The sequence below is a fragment of the Coturnix japonica genome, chromosome Z (genome assembly GCF_001577835.2).
Source record: "Coturnix japonica isolate 7356 chromosome Z, Coturnix japonica 2.1, whole genome shotgun sequence".
NCBI lineage: Eukaryota > Metazoa > Chordata > Aves > Galliformes > Phasianidae > Coturnix > Coturnix japonica.
This window is the reverse complement of record NC_029547.1, coordinates 10,545,092-10,561,867: the sequence shown is the minus strand read 5'-3', so window position 1 is coordinate 10,561,867 and position 16,776 is coordinate 10,545,092. Positions and strand designations below refer to the sequence as shown.

The window sequence follows — 16,776 nt, the reverse complement described above, 5'->3', positions numbered from 1 at the left end:
GGGCCTGGAAGCTGAGGACACCAGCAGCTCAGAGCCTTTCCCAAACCTCCGCACAGCTCCATGCCGTTCCCTCGGGCCCTGTCGCTGTCACAGAGCTCAGCGCTGCCCTCCGCTCCCTGTGAGGAGCTGCAGCTCCTCTGCTCTGTGCTGAGCACTCCCAGGGCCCTCAGTTGCTCCTCACACATTTTGCCTTCTGGACCTGTTACAGTGTGCTTTAAATAATAGTAGCAGTAGTCATGCTAAGGCTCGTAGTTAGGCCTAGTCTGTGTTTCTCACGTATCTAGGAATGCAAGTTGTGTTTCTTATGAACCCGAGCACGGATCTAAGTAATAAATCTTGCTTAGGAACAAAGCACAATGTATGTTAAAAATTAGGTTTAGATTTATGGTGTGATGGTAGAGCGGTTAAGCGTTTTAGAGAAAATGAATAGAAAACAGAAACGGGAACATCCAGTAACGTCACAGATTGAAGGAGGAGAAGAATGTACAGCACATTTCCTTAGGTCTTTGTGGGATAGTCTTACCTAATTGTAACCAAGGAAACATAACAAAAGAGGACGAAGCAATCCTGAAGAAAATGTATATAAACCTTGTGATTTCTTTATAGTTTGGGGCTCTGACTTTGGACGCTAGTCCTCAGGCTACCGGGGCCTCAATAAAGCACTGCATAAAACGACTCAGGTTTAAGGTGATGGGCAACAGACCCATCTTCATAGCCTTCTGTTTAACACCAATAGTTGTATGTTTCTTTAAGATGAATAAGCATACAGATTTTGTATAGAACACGGAGAAGTTAAACTGGGACAATTATCACATTGGAAAAGATAATCAGAATTAAACTAAATGACTTGCGGAATCAAACTCTATAACACAGAGATAGGTTATAAAGCAGGTATGTTTATTCCAGCGCCGGGTGCAAGGGGGATAGCTCCACCAAACTTGCACACTGACTTGTAAAATTGTGACACAGATATAGGTACATCTAATACATAGTCAATGATTTCTCAGAATTCTGATACATATTCAATAGTTGTTTAGCATGCAGACCCCCTCTTGTTCTTATCAGGGGGATGCAACTCCTCTTCTGGTATTTACAATATCTATTCTCCTCCTTGCCTGATGTCTTCCGTGAGCTCTCACTCCTTATCTGCATCCTTCCTGCTCTCCCAGGCCCCTTGTTTCCTTTACTTGTTTCTATAAGCTACCTTTAACTATCCTCCTTTTAGCCCCCCTTTATTCTAAATTCCAGCAGAGCATGTTTCCTGCTTCACTGTTCATAAAAGCGCTCACAAAAGAGACTCACAAGGAGCAATTTCCAGAGAGAGATCCTTCCTTGGTGGCACTCAGCCCTTAACGGGGTCTAGGAGAGCTGCAGCCAGGCTCCAGCCCTTCTGCTCACACACAATACTAACAGAACTTCCCATTTCAACTAGAGCGGGTTGAGAGTCCTGTTTCCCCCAATAATTTCGCATTAGGGATGTAACAGAATACTTTTATTTCTTGCCACATTTTGTCTCACAAGTAGCATGGGTCAGAACTGCACACAGGAACCAGCAACAACAAGCACAGCGCTGACGACACTGATTCCCCCTCCGACACGCCCCGCCCGGTACGCGGCGCCGCAGACGGAGCAGCGGAAGCGGACAATGCAGGGAGAGAACAGCAGAACATCAGCCCGCCTCTTCCGCCGCACAACCGCCACTCTCCATCTCTGCCGACGGAACAAGGAACTACGTCACGTCGTGAGGCCTGCCGGGATTTGGCGGGTGCGGGTCGGCGGGCTCGCGCGGTCGGTGTGTGTGCGGGGTGGTGCCGGCCCTCAGCCCGCTGCCGCTGTGCAGCCCCGCCGCCATGCCTGCTGCCATGAGCCCCACGGTGCCCGCCGGGCATGAGGCGCTGGAGATCGCGGGCCGCGTCATCGACCGGCAGATCCAAGACGATCGCTGCTACCCGGACCTCTCGGAGCTGCTGGCCGTGCCCGCGCCCGGTGAGCACCTCCCCGTAATCCTGCGTCGCCTCGGCCGCCCCGCTCCCGCTTCCCCTCCTGTCGCCCCGCCGCCTTTCGAAGCGCAGCCTCGTGAGGTGTCTGGAGTCCAGGCTCCGCCGTCCTTCCCGGGCCCACATGGCTTCTTAGAGTCCCGGCCGCAGCGGGGCTGGATCTGTGGCGGCCGGGCCTCGCGGCACACCGGGGCTGTAGTAGAGGCAGCAGAGGGGGAAGAACGGGCGTGTACTACTCCTCAGTCCTGTCTCCCACTGGAAGGGATTCGGGAGTTTGGTTTTCCGCTCATTTTCTCCCGCAGGCTGCTTTGAATGACTGATTTCTCGGCAGCCACATGTCACGTGTAGTTTGGTTGTTCTGAAAGTAATGCGTCCTTTTTGATAAAAGGAAACTGCAAGGGATACAAAGAGCGAAGTGACACTGAAAGGGCAAATTCCTAGCTACAAAACACTATTTGTCAACATAGTTGCCATCATTGGCTACACATTTTCACCTGTAGTGGAAATGAACCTGCATGCCACAGTCTGCTTTAGCAGAGCTGACCCACTGCTGCTGCTGCTGAAACATTTTCTTGTGCTCACACCCACTGTTCGGTCACTGTAAGCATTCAATAAACAGTGATGGATGTCAGTGGGTGCCATTTTTAGATACGGAGAAATTCAGTAACGTACCTTTGCTTCCTATGCACTTTCACATCAGATGCCGTTTTGTCAGACTCCCCCTCTGATGCCATCTGTCAGAGGGCAAGAAAATATAGTGCAATATTGGCAGGGAGGTTCATTGTCTACTGCCATACTCCAACATTTGCTTCTGATGTCCTGGACCAACAAATTAGGAAGCATTACTTTCAGAACAGCCTTCCCTAGTTAAGATTTAAGGTACAACTCTTCTCATACACTTGTTTTGTCCTTTTTGAAACATCACAGCAGCATCAGCTACTGTGTACAGCCACCCACCTGTCTGAGTGAGCAGTAAGAAAGCACTGTAAAAGTGCAGGTGATCTGATCAATGTGCATTCAGTGAATGCGTTCAGACAAGAGTATCTATTTCTTGATACCGTAATGAGTGTGTAGACAAAGTGTAGCTGCCTATCTCATCAGAGAGTTGCGTTAGGTAAGATAATACAGAGGCTTGGAAAGTTTAAATTTAAGCTAAGAGCTAAGAATACACTTTTTCTAGGTGAATGAAGATGCTCCTGGGTTGTTCACATGACATTTATTGCCAGGTCATATGATGAAAAAAGGGTAAGAGAGGATCATGGAGAAGGCAGCATTAAAAGTAGTCTGGGGGACAGATGAATTATCCTAGGAGTTAGCTTGTAAATCTGTTTACAGATTTATTTTTACTGATTAAGGAAAAAAAAAAAAAAAAATCAGGGGAAAATAGAGAATTGTTTTATGTGTGAAAACACCCACTTCTTTAAAGGAAAGCTTATTTTTGTTGTTCTTAATTGCAGGTAGCCCTACTGTTTCTGGCATGACAGATATGGATTATCCTTTGCAAGGTCCAGGCTTGCTGTCAATACCTAATCTTCCAGAAATCAGCTCGGTTCGCAGAGTCCCGCTGCCCCCAGAGCTGGTGGAGCAATTTGGACGTATCCTATGAAAAATAATGTGTTGGGTTTTGTGTGTAATAGTACTGGTATTGGACTTCTACATTTTTATAATCATTTTTTCTTTAATACTTCTGTCAGACTCCTATTAATGAACTTTGATATTGGTTATATTCACATTTCAAGGCTCCAAGTGGTAATACGGTCAATTTGTGTAGAGGTGCTGGTGGAATTAGTTCCCGTATGAGAAACTTCATATTTATGGTACATAGCTTGTTTATTGCTTTATATAGAGCAGTTTTTGTTTTTTGTAATATTCCAAAGGGGATTGTCCTTGTTGGTCTAAACACATTTAGTCCTTACATTAGTAATACTTCAGATATGCAATGCAATTGTATGATGGGAGTATTTCCAGAAATCAGCAGAGCTTGGCTAACAATTGACAGTGATATTTTTATGTGGAACTATGAAGATGGGTACGTTAACACATTCTTGATTATATATTGTTGATATTATGTCTTAACTAAGCATTTGTAACAGTTGGAGATTGTTTACTTGCAGTGTAGAGGTGTGCTGTTCTGTCAAAGTTACCTTGATTTCTATTAGTTTTCACTAAAACTTTTAAGTAATACGTGTTGGAGGAGTTTGGGGAGTTAGCAGTAATGCTGACAAATCATCTAGAGATGAAAGAACTAAAAGTGCTTTTTCTTAGAGTTCAGCATTAAATGATATCCTATAATTCCTATTTTAATATGCTAGGCTTTGATCATGCTAAAGAAAGTAAAAGCATAGAAAAAGCGTATTAATTGCCTGACTGTTCTAAGTAGATTGGGTAAGTACAGTGGTCAGTGGTTATTTATGATAGTGTTTTAACTATATATTCTATGTAATAACCATTTCAAATAGCAGTTTTTAATATCCAGATTGGTCAGATTCTTTTTTTGCTTGTATTCTTGTGGGTTTTATATGTGTATGAATATTAAGAGGAATTTATTTATAGAATTTGTTGAGTTTTGTTTTCTCCTCACATCACTCCTCCCCTTACATATACATTGTATAATAAAGTATAAAGCACATTAATTAACTATTTACCAGATAATACAATTCTTTATGGTGTTAAGTTGCTAGGGAGGAGGTTGGGACTTGTTTTTGTTAGATTTTTTTTGTACGAAAAAGATGCTATATATGTTCCTTCCTCTGGATGTTAATTGTCATTACAGATGCTAGTTAATGTAATTCAGTGGACTGTGTAAATTAACTAAATCCGAAACCATAAAATAGTGCAGTTTGGTTTCAGGTTTGAAATGTACCTTTAGGGAGATGTGTCATTTCATTCTGCTGGATCTGTTTTCACCCAAAGCAAAAAATGTAGATACCTTCCAAACATTACGGTGTATATTCAAAGTGTTGTAAGAAGTATTAAGAACTCTAAAATATGGGTATCTGATATTGTTTACTGTGCTACTATGTGATATGTTACGCAATTTATGCACTTGCGTGTTTTCTTGTTTTGTTAACAGCGGAGATCTGGCTTACTTTGATGGCCTTAGTGAAACTATACTTGCAGTGGGTCTTGTAAAGCCAAAGGCAGGTAAGAAGTATATGGCAGTGATTAGGCTTACATAGTAACTAATCTCCTATGTGTGGTTTTTGTATGTACTTCCATAAAAACCTTTGTTTTACATGTATATATGCAATATAAATTGTTTTGTCTTTAGATACATGATGTAATAAATTGCAAGTGAAAAGTATTGTTTAAGTCACAATGATAAGCTTGAAAGAAATCTCATGTTGTACTCGCATTTGTTAATTTGTTAATACATTGCCACAATAACTTCCTAGAGATTCTGATTTCTAGTGCTTGCAGTTCTTTCAACACCTGAACATGATATAACATTTAAGTAGATACTGAAGTAACTTTATAAAAGAATCCTAATTAATTAACAAGTAAAGTGTTTTGAGAAAACAATGTTTTTGAGTTCTTGTATTTCATGAAGCAGAAGCTGAGCTGCTAACTATTACTCCTTCGTAGCTCTAGAATTTTCTAGACCACAATCTAACTGTACTACCCTAACTCTAACAGCCCTTTGCTAAATCATGTCCCTGGGCACCACATCCAAACTGTTCTTAAACACATCCAGGGACAGTGATTCAGCCACCTCCCTGGGGAGCCTATTCCAGTGCTTAACATCCATTTCTGTAAAGAAGTGTTTCCTGATATCCAACCTTAGCTTACCTTTGTGCAGATTGAGGCCATTTCCCCTTGTCCTGTCACCATTGAGAAGAGACCAACACTGCTCTGACTGTAAGCATCTTTCAGGTGTTTAAAGAGAGCTGTGAGGTCTCCCTTCTGCCTCCTTTTCCCCAGACTAAACATCCCCAGTTCCTCAAAAATGGCTGTTACCTCTAAGCATTTGTTGCATTGATCTCATTAATATGGTGGATACAATCATTGTGAGTCTTGAGAGCTTGACTGCAAAGTAAAATTTGATATTCTTTCCTTCTTTAGGTATATTTCAACCTCATGTACGACACTTACTTGTTCTGGCAACCCCTGTGGATATCGTGATCTTAGGGCTCAGCTGTGCAAATACACAAACAGGTAGGTGTCTCTTTCTTATATTTCTCCACCTATGTGAATTACAGAAATGGTTGTGCATTAACAGTTATATAAGTATCTACTAGTTATGTTATTACTAACAAATAAAAATAAAAACAAGACCACACATCTGCTAATTTTAAATCATGTTAGAGACATGGTACAGTAATTTCATTTTTATAGGATGAGTACCTTCTGGATCCAAAACTGACATAGGACCAGAGAATTGTAGTGTTCACTTGTTTAAAGTGAAATAAACATTTGAAACAGATTTTCCTGTTATTAAACCTTATGAGGGGAAGAAGAGATTGTCATGAGTCAAGATAAAATGGCGATGAATGCAGTTTATTAATCTAGTTGTCATTTGTTTCAAACAACAGAAAAAAAAGAAAAACAGAAAAAAATCTGATACCATTTTTTATGCTATGTATATTAATAGGGAAAACAAAACAAAACAAACAAAAAAAAAATAGATTTTGAGAAAACTAGAGAATCCTTTGTTCCCTTTATTTTTACTTTCTTCCAGTGAAAGGGTTATGCAGAAATTTGATTCAGAATTGTTGGGATTTAGAGAAGATAATGATATTTCCTTTCTTAGAAGTGTGTACAGTGAGTTCATTTAGTTTTAGAAACAAGATTCATTACTCTGTGGTTCATCTTGAATAATAGCTATTATGGATTTTTTTTTTTAGTAATTATGAAATTTCCTGTAATTTTTCATGTTTACTGAAATGCTTCTTATTACAGGCCTGATGTTTATAAAATCTATAATGTTCATAGAACTTAAAAACTAAAATCTAAGGAGTTCTTGTTTATTTAAGGTACTGGATCACTCAATGACAGTTTGTCTGGTGGAATGCAGTTTCTACCAGACCCTCTCTATTCACTCCCTACTGACAACACTTACATTTCTGCAATAACATCCACTGATAATGGACGTATCTTTTTGGCTGGAAAGGATGGCTGCTTGTATGAAGTAGCTTACCAGGTGATTATCTTTTATTTTTTAATGGTTATGTGGAAGAGACTCTAATAAGAGTTCTAAAACATGTTAAATCTACCACCTTTTTTCTTTTATAGTTGTGTTGTGTGGTTTATTTGCCCAGCAGCTCAGAGGTCTAACATGAAAAATAGCAATACAGCTTTGGTCAGCCTGAAAAAAAAAAGTTCAGATAATGATAACCTGCATCCTTTTCACACAAAATTGTTTTTGTAATCTCTTAGTGCTTTCAATTAAGTAATACATACTGAAATTAATGGCATGTATTTGGATTTTTACTTGTTTTCACACTTGCAATGTTACTGCCTTTTCTTCTTAGTATAGCTTTTAGTTTCTTTTTTCTTTCATTCTACATTTTCTTTCAACACTGTCTTTTTTAAATTGCAGGCTGAGGCAGGCTGGTTTAGCCAGCGATGTAGGAAAATCAATCATTCAAAGAGCACATTGTCTTTCCTTATTCCTTCACTGCTACAGTTCACATTCTCAGAAGATGGTAGGTACTGATGCTAAAGATTTCCATGGTAGATAATATAAATTCGAAATGATTATCCTTCTTTAGCTTAATTTTATTCTAGATTTCTATTCATTATGTGAAACCACTTGGCTTTTTAAGTCCTGTTAGAGTCCTCCAGGACTCTTACTTTTGTTAACTTGCATTTAGTTATTTTACAGTTATTCTGTAGCATTTATTCTATTAAACTTGTTTTCACCAAATCAGTTGTTGATTTGTTACTTCTCCCTTTTCTTTCCCCACTGTCAAGATCCTGTAGTTCAAATTGCCATTGACAACTCTCGAAATATCTTATACACCCGGTCAGAAAAAGGAGTCCTGCAAGTATGTTTCTTACTATAATGACTGTGTAATGTGTTGCAAATGTGTACATATTTTTTTTAAAGTTTTCTTCAGTACTTGGAAATTCTCTGTACTTGTGCCAGAGCATTTCATTTTTCTCTAACTAAACTGTTTGCTCAAGACCTAAAATACTTTATTCTGAGGAAAAACAGCCTTTTGATCTTTCACACAAATATGTTGAAACATGACAATGGGATAGAAATGGCATTCTTAGTGCATAATGCATGAAGCCATAAGAATAAATTCAACTTTAGATCACTGCACTGTACTATTAACTTGCAGGTTTATGATTTGGGTCAAGATGGTCAAGGAATGGCACGAGTTACTTCTCTTTCACAAAACGCTATTGTTTCTGCTGCTGGAAGCATTGCCAGGTATATATGTAGTAGGTATACTGTAAAGAGATTTTCTTTAAGGCCAGTAGTTTCACAGTATATTTTTTGAAGAATTTGTTGTTGTTGTTGTTTCTTTGGATTGAGAGACTATGAGGCTTTTTTGGTTTTGTTTTGTAGAACAATAGATCGTTCTGTATTTAAGCCTATTGTTCAAATAGCAGTGATTGAAAATTCTGAATCCATAGACTGTCAACTACTTGCAATCACACATGCAGGTAAGAAAGAAATGCTGGTTACTCCTTTTTAATGGGTAAGTGTCATCTGCACAATTAAACAAAACTGATAGATGTTTTCCTTTTCACAGAACATTTCTTTCTGGTATGCTGAGGTGTGTTAACAAGTTGTTTTCATATTTGATGCAAGTATAATCTGGTCACTCAGATTATTATCCACAGTGTTTATATCCAAGGTAGCCAGCAGAAAGTGGTGTGGCCGAGCTGAAGTTAAAAACCTTGATGAGTCTGTATTTTAAAGAGAATTATAGTAGTAGCTACAGAATTTCATATGCGTCTGAACTTTTCATGTACTTTCTGTCTAAAGTGGTGTAGCTGCTAATAATAATCACAGTGATATCAGATTGCCTGGAGTTGACTTTTTTTTCCTTTGGTTTAGGTGTCCGACTGTACTTCAGTACCTCACAATTTAAGCATCCAGCAGCTCGTCCCTCTATGTTAACTCTGGTACATGTCCGTTTGCCCCCTGGATTTTCAGCATCTTCTAATGTGGAGAAGCCATCAAAGGTCCACAGAGCTCTTTATTCCAAAGGTAAATAGTAAGCACAAGACAGAAGAATAGTGAGGTATTAATTTTTTATTTTTTTTTTTCCTGTGACTGTCACTGCTGCACTCATTTGTATCAGGTTGTTTGAAGGAAGGGGAGGATGTGTTTCTTTGTTGTTGATTTTTTCAATCATGCATACTGATTTTATCCCTGAAGTAATTTTCAGGTACTTTTTAATCTAGATTATCATTAAACATTTCATTGTCTTACCTACTTGAGGCTCATTTCTGTTTGAACCTTTCAGGGTAAATGGTAAAACTGTGTTGGTAGTGATCAGCTAATCCGATAACACAGAAAATCAAGAGATAATATCTGCTGTTCAAATTGTCTGATTGATTTCTGCTGCATAAACAATACATTTACATTCAATGCATGTTTATTTCTTTTAGCACTACGTTAATATCCCTGTTCTTTATAGGGGTCTTGTTGATGGCTGCTTCAGAAAATGAGGATAATGACATACTGTGGTGTATCAATCATGATTCTTTTCCTTTTCAAAAGCCAATGATGGAAACACAGGTAGTAAAGTAAACTTTCATGTAATTTTGATGGACTGTAGATACATATTTTTTTTTCTTTGTGATAACTCGAATAATATCTACTCAAATACAAAAAATTGATAGTTTGCAGAAAAACTTACATGAAGTGTGTGGAAATGCTTATAAAGCTAACAATTAATGTGCTTTCAATTAAAAACATATATTAAAGTTCAGTAGATTCTTTTGTCAGTAAACATGAAGTGGTATCTTAGGAATTCTAGGTTCGGTCATACTTTTATCATTCTTGCAAGCTATGTATGAAAAGTGATTGTTTTCACTTCTAAGATTTAAATCTAGTGCGTTGGAACATATCTTATTTGTATCCTATTTTTGTCTATAGCAGAGAGTGTATTGTATACAAGCACAGGAGGGCATAATCTCCCATTGAAAGTAGTCTTAATTAAAAAGGATACAGTTTGACAAGAAAGAATATTTAAAATATAAGCATAGGAGACCTCAGGTTTCTTTACTTTGGCAGATATGCCATGTTTTCATCAAATGCAATAATCTGTTCATTATTTCATTTCATTTCTTTCCTTTTTTTTTTTTTTTTTTTTTTTTTTTCTACCAGCAATTCATAGATAACATTACATGTGTCTCAGCATCGAAGCAAGACTGTGGTCCTACAGCTTTTGACCTGTCAAAAAGTATATACGTATAATCTTAGTACCAGTTGTAGAGTTTGAGTGAATTAAGAAGCTGAATAAATTTAAAATTCAGGTTTTATTTTATCTTCTGTTTTAATAAAAGCTATAAAAAGCTTTGTTGTTACAGCTTCTTTGTCTGGAAGAACTGATATGTATCCTGTGTGGTAACTTCTCTGTTTTTCCAGGGGTTTTGAAAGTGGCAAAGATTAGGTTTCCCAAGCAAAACTGCAATATATTCTTGAACAGCAGTTGCCTCATTAGCATGTTGTTTTCTTACTTGCGTTTGATTTGAAGTACTACTCTGCATGTTGTTTTTTATTTAAATACAGAACTCTGTCTCTAACACACAAGAGAAGCACTGTATAGCTGCAAGTTTGATGGTAATCTTCTGTTGGATAACACATGAGTGTGCTTATTTCCTTTGAGATTTCTTGTGTCAAGAATAGCTTTCTTCTTGTGTAGTTTTAGGTTGTAAATAGTAAAATATCTTCATGGATGTACAAAATCCAAACCTGCTATGGAAATTTGAATTATGTTTTTCTGTTGTTCAGATGACCACACGTGTTGATGGGCATTCCTGGGCTCTTTCTGCCATTGATGATTTTAAGGTTCAGAAGATTGTGACACCACTAAATAAAGATGTAATTCCAATAACAGATTCCCCTATCGTTGTACAGCAACACATGCTGCCGCCAAAGAAGTTTGTTCTGCTTTCAGCCCAGGTGAGTATTCGTTTTCTTACTATAGGAAATCAAATAATGTAAAGCTAGAAGACTAAACCCAACCTGCATTTGTTAGGTTAACATGAGTTTTTAGGATTAATTCTGAAGATACAGTGAAAAAAGAGAATACTTCTGAAACTCTCAGTATCTGTTTTAAACTGATTCAAAGCTACTGAATCTTCTTCTCCTGTACAGTACATTAATATTTTCTGTTGGCTTCAAGAGGTAATTTTTTATTTTTACTTTCTAGACTTTGTAAGAGAATGTGAATGGAAGCTGGGCTTTGAGCATTATTCTTGTTACATGTTGATCCAATAGTGTAGTGAAGGAAAACTAGGAGAGCAATGAATATAATCACTGTGGCAAGGTGGAGAGGCATTACCAGTAGCAACTGTATTCTAACTTTTTATTATTCTGGGTTACTTTTAGGGGAGCTTTATGTTTCATAAACTCAGACCTGTTGACCAGCTGCGTCATCTTCTTGTTAGTAATACAGGTGGGGATGGAGAAGATATTGAAAGATTTTTCAAGTTGCACCAGGTAAGAATTTTTCACTTGGAAAATGGAAGATAATACTCTGTAATTGCTATCTGTAGAAAATGTGTTGCTGTTGTAATTACTACCAACTTCTAGTAAATATTAAATTTATTGACTCAAATATTACCATTTCTATATTGTCTGCATAGAACAAGATTGTATTTTCCCATTTTCTGATATGTCAAGACAGAGGTGTAATTTACTTTCCCTAATATTTCTGTGTTTCTTGTTTGTGGAACTGTAATGCGCTTCTTAGTTTAGGAAAGGAGTTATTTAAGACCAGAGGAGGAATAATTTTCTTTAAAAAAAAAAAAAAAAAAAAGCCAACAAACAAAAAAACTTGAATTCCTACCACTATACAAAAATTTTACATTTTGAAAGCCAGTGCAGCCATAGCAGTTGTCTACTTTTTGTTTTGGATAAATAACATACAAATGGAAATTATGCTATCATAGATTACAATTTTAAGTTGACTGTTCCTGACAGTGTGTGTCTGTTGTATTCTGTTGTTTTGTGCTTTGATAGAGGATGTTCTAAGTGTTATTTTAAAATACCTTTTGGATATGTCAGTCACTATTGCTTATATAGATAGCTTTTATTTCAAACAGTCTTAACTGACGTGGTTATAGAACTTTCACAAATCTTTGTCAGAATTAGGTGATAGATGAGATCATTTCCTACCAGTAAACATAATAAGGTGCAGAAGATGTACATAGCAGAAGCCTAACATACTAAAGTGGAATGCCTCACTGACTGATAATTTCTGTTATTGGAAAGAGCTGATTTCCTTGACTTCTAGATAAAATGATGCAAGAAGTACTTACTGCTTATTTACTGATCAGCAAAACTTCTTCACATTTCTTATCAATTTGATGTAAGCTTCCACTCTAAATGCATAATGTATCCTAGGAGGATCAGGCCTGTGCCACCTGTCTTATTTTGGCCTGTTCTAATGCTGCATGTGATACTGAAGTATCTGCCTGGGCTACTCGAGCATTCTTCAGGTAAGTTCCAGTTGGTTTGAATTTTGTTTCAAATATTATGCTCAGGATCACTGAAGCTTCTAAATAATATTGGAGTCTCTTTAACCTGCTGCCTGAGTAAGCATTTTTTCAAAATGAGCATAGTTGTAGTTACTTCTACTGGCTTCTTGTTGTCAGGTAGATACTTCAGTTGCAAAATTTCTAGTGCTGAAGGAAGGCTAGTGCTGTTGAATGAGGAGTGTGGTGAATAAAAATGACTCATGGACTAGAGAAGAATGAGCTTGGTTCCTTTCTATTTTTACATACAAGCAAAACCTTAAAAAGATAGCAAAGCACAAATAATTTAGTGGTCTATTGAACTATGACATTACATACATTAATGCTTTCCATATAATGTGTGTTCAGTTAGTTTTCATGAGCCAAAAAGAGTATCACAACTGTTTCTTTGAAGTTACGTTGGTATTTCGTTGTTTGTTTTAAAAGAACTATTAAATTACAGCTGGTTCTCCAATATATGAAAATTAAACAGACTATGTATAAAAGTAAGAGAAATCTTCTTCTGTACACATGAACTTTAGGTATGGTGGAGAGGCACAAATGAGATTTCCTTCAGCTCTTCCTCCTCCAAGCAACGTTGGACCTCTTTTGATTTCTCCCATTTCTTCTGGTGAGTAACAAGCATTTCATGGTTTTAGGTAGGTCTTATTTTTTTCCTTTAAATATGTTAAATTTTGTTTTTTTATGTGTTCCTTTGTTCAAGATCAGTTGTTTATTTCATGTCCGTAGCAGAGTATCTTCTTACATTATGAATTAGTAATTTGTAATGATTTCTTCTTATAAAAGCTCCATAAGAACATGAACGTATTACCTAGTCATGGTGACATGATGCATATCGACAGTGGGGGCCTTTCCATAAAATCCAGACCCACTTAGGAATTCTGTACAATGTGCTACAATTTCCCAAGGATCCCATCTGTTACTCATTTAACACCAGGTGGTTTCAGAAAAAATAGAGATTAATTAAATTAATTAATTTAAAAGAGATTAATTTGGAACTCTGATTAAATTGCTGATTTTTAATGTCTTTTTAATCAGGAATTACTTGCTTAATTTTCAAGGTACTCTACATTTATCTGTCCTGTGGCATTGAATATTACATATCAGGTTCGTGTGCCCCAGTGGCGCAGTGGTTTGAATCCCCCCTGTGGCGTAAGTGGTAGAAGTGCCGCTCTGCTACACAGGAGGCTCGAATCCTGGGGGTTGGACTTGATGATCTCTAAGGTCCCTTCCAACCCGCATGAGACTGTGATACTGTGATGCTGTGAAAAAGTCTTGATTACCAGTAACAGAAAGGAATTCCATTTCAGCACCATCTTCAACATATATCCAAACACATACATATCAGAGAAGGGTGTACTGGTTTAGATGAAGTTTTATCAGAACAGTTTATCCTCTTCAGAATTCTTAAGTATGATTGACACAGTAAGAATACTGGCTATTTATCATGCATCACTGACTTCACCACCTAAGCCTGATGGTGTGGAATAATAGCACAGAGGTAAGGCGCAAGAACGTGATCTTGGAGGATTTAAAAAGGACAGCAAGTGTGGAAAGAACACGTGCTAGGAGCGGATTGAGAGGGAAAGGAAGGTGTGGGAGGAATGCTGGGAAGTTCTCTGTTTGCTGAGTTTAGTCTTTCAAGAAATAAATCTGTTCTTCCCAAGTCTGCATGTTCACTGTTTTGTTGGTTTAAAAAAGAAAACAAAAGTTTTTAGTTGTTTGCAGTCAGTTTGAAATATATTGTCAAAGTGCATTTTTATTTTGCTTAGGTGACTGGTTCATGTGGAATATGATTATGTTCTGTTACTGCCTACTCCATTTGTTCCGAGGATAGAGAACTGTCATATATACAGGCTCTGATATTGTGAATGACTTATGCAGTGGGTTGAAACAGTGCTGACAGAATGTTTTTGAAACATCTTGAAACTTCGTATGTGAAACTGCCTTGCAATGATGTCAGTTCTGTGAGGCCTTTTGTATTCTTACTGTTGAAAGGTGCAAGGTTGAGAGAGTTCTAGTGAATAAGACCAGAAGGACTGATTCTTTCACGCCAGTTTTTCAAGGTGCCAGATTTCATGTCCTTGCTGTGCTGTATCATCACATGCTGATGGGGCATGGATATTTTTGTATGCAATCACATTCATCATATTCTATGATGATTAGGTATTAATTTGAAGAAGACTTGACTATGCTTAGTTGTATCTGAGACCAAACTCGCTTAGGGAAAACTGTCTTAAAATGAATGTCCCAAATAGTACTGCTGCTGCTGTGTCCAACAACCATATGTAAGTATTTAGAGTAATAAAAACAGTTTCTTCACAACAGCGTGCTTCAAAAGTAAAATTGATGTTCACTGAAAAGATCTAAGTGAGTCAAAGTGAGTGCTTTCAGAGTGGGTGCCTGCATCAGGAACAGGGGTATTCAGAAGATGAAAAACAAGAAAAAGCATGTGAACAGTATTAATATTCAGTAAAGGGAACAGACTGTGTACAGCAAATACTGCGTGAATGCTGAAAACAAAAATGCTTAATAACTGCTATTGAAAGAGTCATATCTATTTGGCTCAGATAAGGAGTGCTGGTTTCAGCATAAATTAATGCTATTTTGTGTTTAATTAAATAAAAGCTGTTGGAATGGGTTTGCAGAAGGGTCCTGTAAAGTCTGTGTTTACTATTATGTTTTGGCAACTTCTCATAGTGTTATTTTGGGTTATCTGTTTTTTGTTTTTTTTTCAAACACACTTAGATTTCTCTTTTTCCTTTTTAGTTCCCCCGTTGACTGTTGATAGTCCATATCCTAGTCCAAGCTTTCTGGCAGCACCTGGGCCAGGTAACCTTTACTCTCCTCTGCTGAAAGAAATGAGAATTTTTTTCAGCTACACTTCTATTACTGAATGCAGGATAATCAGAGTAACCTTTGCATACCTTTATCCTAGGTTTACAGCCTACTGGTATGTCAACTCCCATTTTTGCTTCTGGGAATTCTGTTTCTCACCCTGGTACATCCATTAGCAGTGGTATGATGGGTCCGGAGATTGTATTTTCTGGAAGACACAATGGCATCTGCATATACTTTGCTCGGATTATAGGGTAAGGTGCTCATGTAAAATAATCACTCAATTCATTTAATAGTTTTCCCATCCCCTAATGCTTGTAAGTGATTCAATCAATTCAATCTTAATAGGACATAAGAATGACATAATTAAAAGTACCTTTCTCTTCTACATTTTAAGCACCTGTTGATAGAATAGACTCTTTACAGCTCTATTGAGAGTTCTACGTTCAGTGAATGGATAGGAAAGGAAAGTTTTTTTAAATGTTGAGTGTGATATGCATAGCTCTGAAAATTTCTGTTTTGTTTTTCAACCCTACCTTATGCTTTGAACTCCTCCTATAGGATAAAACAGAAATGCAGGGCTTATGTGGATAAAAATCCTAACTTGAAATCTTTTCTTTCACAAAGCTTTAAAGAGACTAAAGAAGGCTGTATTACTTTAATAATGGGTTATGTTACTGAATACCCCCAGCAAGAGTAGAATTCCTCATATGTTGGTTCACGTGCTGCTCCATGCTGAGTGGGGGTGACATGTTTGTTACAACACTTGTTTGCATATATTATATTTCCAGATAGTAGAATTAGCCCATATGTAAATTACGTAACATTATCTGATTAAATATTTAAAACTTTTGTTAATTGTCTATGTGCTATGCAGAAATACACAATTCTAATATTTCTTATGAGTGTTAACTTTTTTATCTGGATCTTTAACTTAGACTTTGAAGCAAAATATATTGCTGTTTCTTTAAGACATATTTAACAAATGTGCAACCTTGTGGTGCCTGCGATTTTTAACACAATTCTCTTTGTATTGCAGAAATATTTGGGATGGCAGCATGGTAGTGGAGAAAATTTTCAAAAGTGGCAATCGAGAAGTTGTTACAGTATGTAAAAGACTGTGATGTATTTTTAATATTATGGTATATCTCTCCAGCCCTATATACTTGTGTTCCCAAATTATAAACAGATAAGGAAAAGATGATTGCTGTCATTTTGATGTTTTTTGGGGGATTTTTGAAATTGTATTTGGGTGCTCAACTGCGGAGTAATTGTC

General features: G+C 37.3%; 1 protein-coding gene and 1 long non-coding RNA gene across 2 annotated transcripts in view; one reads left to right on the top strand and one right to left on the bottom strand.

Annotated features, from left to right (window-relative positions):
- Nucleotides 1-1,850: 1,850 nt before the first annotated feature.
- NUP155 (nucleoporin 155) overlaps nucleotides 1,851-16,776 on the top strand; it is a 28,009-nt gene continuing 13,083 nt past the window's right edge. Inside the window, exons 1-19 of the mRNA XM_015848475.2 lie at nucleotides 1,851-1,986; nucleotides 3,455-3,592; nucleotides 3,930-4,026; nucleotides 5,071-5,141; nucleotides 6,060-6,152; nucleotides 6,971-7,137; nucleotides 7,537-7,642; nucleotides 7,911-7,984; nucleotides 8,285-8,376; nucleotides 8,515-8,612; nucleotides 9,010-9,162; nucleotides 9,596-9,696; nucleotides 10,915-11,085; nucleotides 11,515-11,625; nucleotides 12,532-12,626; nucleotides 13,184-13,272; nucleotides 15,432-15,494; nucleotides 15,601-15,754; nucleotides 16,540-16,606. Coding sequence (XP_015703961.1) covers nucleotides 1,851-1,986; nucleotides 3,455-3,592; nucleotides 3,930-4,026; nucleotides 5,071-5,141; nucleotides 6,060-6,152; nucleotides 6,971-7,137; nucleotides 7,537-7,642; nucleotides 7,911-7,984; nucleotides 8,285-8,376; nucleotides 8,515-8,612; nucleotides 9,010-9,162; nucleotides 9,596-9,696; nucleotides 10,915-11,085; nucleotides 11,515-11,625; nucleotides 12,532-12,626; nucleotides 13,184-13,272; nucleotides 15,432-15,494; nucleotides 15,601-15,754; nucleotides 16,540-16,606 — 2,076 coding nt within the window. The remainder of the gene's footprint in view (nucleotides 1,987-3,454; nucleotides 3,593-3,929; nucleotides 4,027-5,070; nucleotides 5,142-6,059; nucleotides 6,153-6,970; nucleotides 7,138-7,536; nucleotides 7,643-7,910; nucleotides 7,985-8,284; nucleotides 8,377-8,514; nucleotides 8,613-9,009; nucleotides 9,163-9,595; nucleotides 9,697-10,914; nucleotides 11,086-11,514; nucleotides 11,626-12,531; nucleotides 12,627-13,183; nucleotides 13,273-15,431; nucleotides 15,495-15,600; nucleotides 15,755-16,539; nucleotides 16,607-16,776) is intronic.
- LOC107305853 lies at nucleotides 15,008-15,696 on the bottom strand. Its single transcript, XR_001551904.2, has 2 exons — nucleotides 15,590-15,696; nucleotides 15,008-15,514 (listed from the first exon to the last, which is right to left on the bottom strand). It is a non-coding gene; the product is annotated as an uncharacterized LOC107305853 (long non-coding RNA).